Source organism: Vigna radiata, chromosome 6, assembly GCF_000741045.1.
Source record: "Vigna radiata var. radiata cultivar VC1973A chromosome 6, Vradiata_ver6, whole genome shotgun sequence".
In the NCBI taxonomy this organism is placed as follows: Eukaryota; Viridiplantae; Streptophyta; class Magnoliopsida; order Fabales; family Fabaceae; genus Vigna; species Vigna radiata.
The window spans coordinates 16,447,933-16,449,712 of NC_028356.1; the positions used below are offsets into that span (position 1 = coordinate 16,447,933).

Here is a 1,780-nt window from a genome sequence, read left to right on the forward strand (position 1 = left end):
AACGTATGTTGAGTAGATGAGATGGAGAAAACGATTATTTTCTTATTGATGTTAACGGTATAAATGTACATAGAGTAAACTGTCACATGACAGTTGAGACAGTTGAGACAGCTAAGATTTCAGATTTACATTCCTAACAAATCCAAGACCGAAAAATGCTGCATAATGAATGCCATGTTCTGGATGGCAACAAAAACCAAAAAAGATGACAAAAGTTATAACGCCCGAGTGAGAAAAACTGGAACTGGATCCACCTTTCGGAAAGAAAGAAAAAAAGATTAAAACTTGAGAACGTAAATAAGAGAAGAGATTAAATGGGTGGGACCTTTCCACCNAGGTAGATCTTCTCCATGTCGAATGAAACGGAATCAATGGATTCTGGCATGGCTGTGGTGAACAGTAGAAAGAGTGTGCGGGACGAAGCAGAAGAAAATGGAGGGGATCCACCCTTCGGAAAGAAAGCAAAAAAGATTAAAACTTGAAAACATAAATAAGAGAAGAGATTAAATGGGTGGGACCTTTCCACCGAGGTAGATCTTCTCCATGTCGAATGAAACGGAATCAATGGATTCTGGCATGGCTGTGGTGAACAGTAGAAANAGAGCGCGGGACGAAACAGAAGAAAATGGAGGGCAAGACGAAGAAGAAGAGAGAGCGCCATGAAGAGAAGGAATGAAAAGTAAGATAAAAACTTTTGAACATGGGTAGAAATGCGAGTTATTACCTCCGTTCCACTGACCGAAGCAATACACCCATTACGGTCGGATAAGTAGCAACCGTATGACATAATTCTGACAAGAGTAACAACATTAGATTAAGCATTGAGCATATGCTAAATAAAATAAAATAAAGATATCAATAATCAAATTTAAAATTTAATATTTAGTTATGGTGTCATGTCCAGTGATCCCAATGAAAAAGTAACCTTCATCAATATCACACGGAATTAATATTGGATGTTTAGCAAAAGAATAAAAGGTGAGAATAAAAACAAAAATATTAGATTAAGAGGCTATGCATGGACACTTCAAAATTGGCAACATGTTCATATTAGACCCATATTATATGACTGCATCTATATTAAGCTTGAATGTACTCGAAAAATATTTTACATTTTCCCTTACATGATAAAGGGATCGTATCATAATTTGAATAAAACTTATTTCATGTTGATTGTGGTTATGTTTTTTAACAGAACGTTCAAGTGACAAAAGACTAGCAGTGATATCATGATAACAGCATACCATCATAAATATAAGTTATATTAAAAAAATTGCATGAGAGCTGCGTCTTACCCCAAACTTCAAGAAGTAAAGCTTCTGCCATTGTGAAATGGTCTTCCCCATTCTCCATACAAACAGCATCCCCTGGGTCACCACCATGTAAACCCAAGTGCTGCAATATCAGAGAAGACAATTGTGCATAAAAATGTGAAATTAACTGCTCAAGAAGGCACAAAGAAAAACCACGCAAAGGAAGGCACAAAGAAACTAACTGTTCATAAATTTAATGTCGATGTAAAGCATACGAGGAAGGCACAAAGAAAAACCATGCACAACCCAAAAAGGCAACACTTTTATCAAACATATAAGAGTAACAATGTTCAAACACGCACACTATACCATTCGGAGAACAAACCCTCAACCTGCTGGTTATTGCAAGCATTTCAAATTGTGCAAAAACCAACACACAATAGACACTCTTTGCACTGTCCCACGAATCTCCAAAACTCAAACGCACGAAGACAAAAAAAAAAGACACTGCAAAATGCTACTCCTCT

General features: G+C 36.7%; 1 protein-coding gene across 8 annotated transcripts in view; it reads right to left on the bottom strand.

The window, feature by feature from the left end:
* Positions 1–837, bottom strand: part of LOC111241850 — an 18,316-nt gene extending 17,479 nt beyond the window's left edge. For 4 of the 8 annotated variants that reach the window (XM_022782153.1, XM_022782149.1, XM_022782150.1 and 1 more), the window contains exon 1: positions 326–835. In XM_022782153.1, the coding sequence (XP_022637874.1) occupies positions 326–787 (462 nt within the window). In that variant the 5' untranslated portion in view covers positions 788–835. Of the gene's footprint in view, positions 1–325 lie in introns of all 8 variants that reach the window. The other 4 variants (XM_022782152.1, XM_022782154.1, XM_022782156.1 and 1 more) reach the window with 2 other exon arrangements.
* Between the last annotated feature and the right edge of the window lie 943 nt (positions 838–1,780).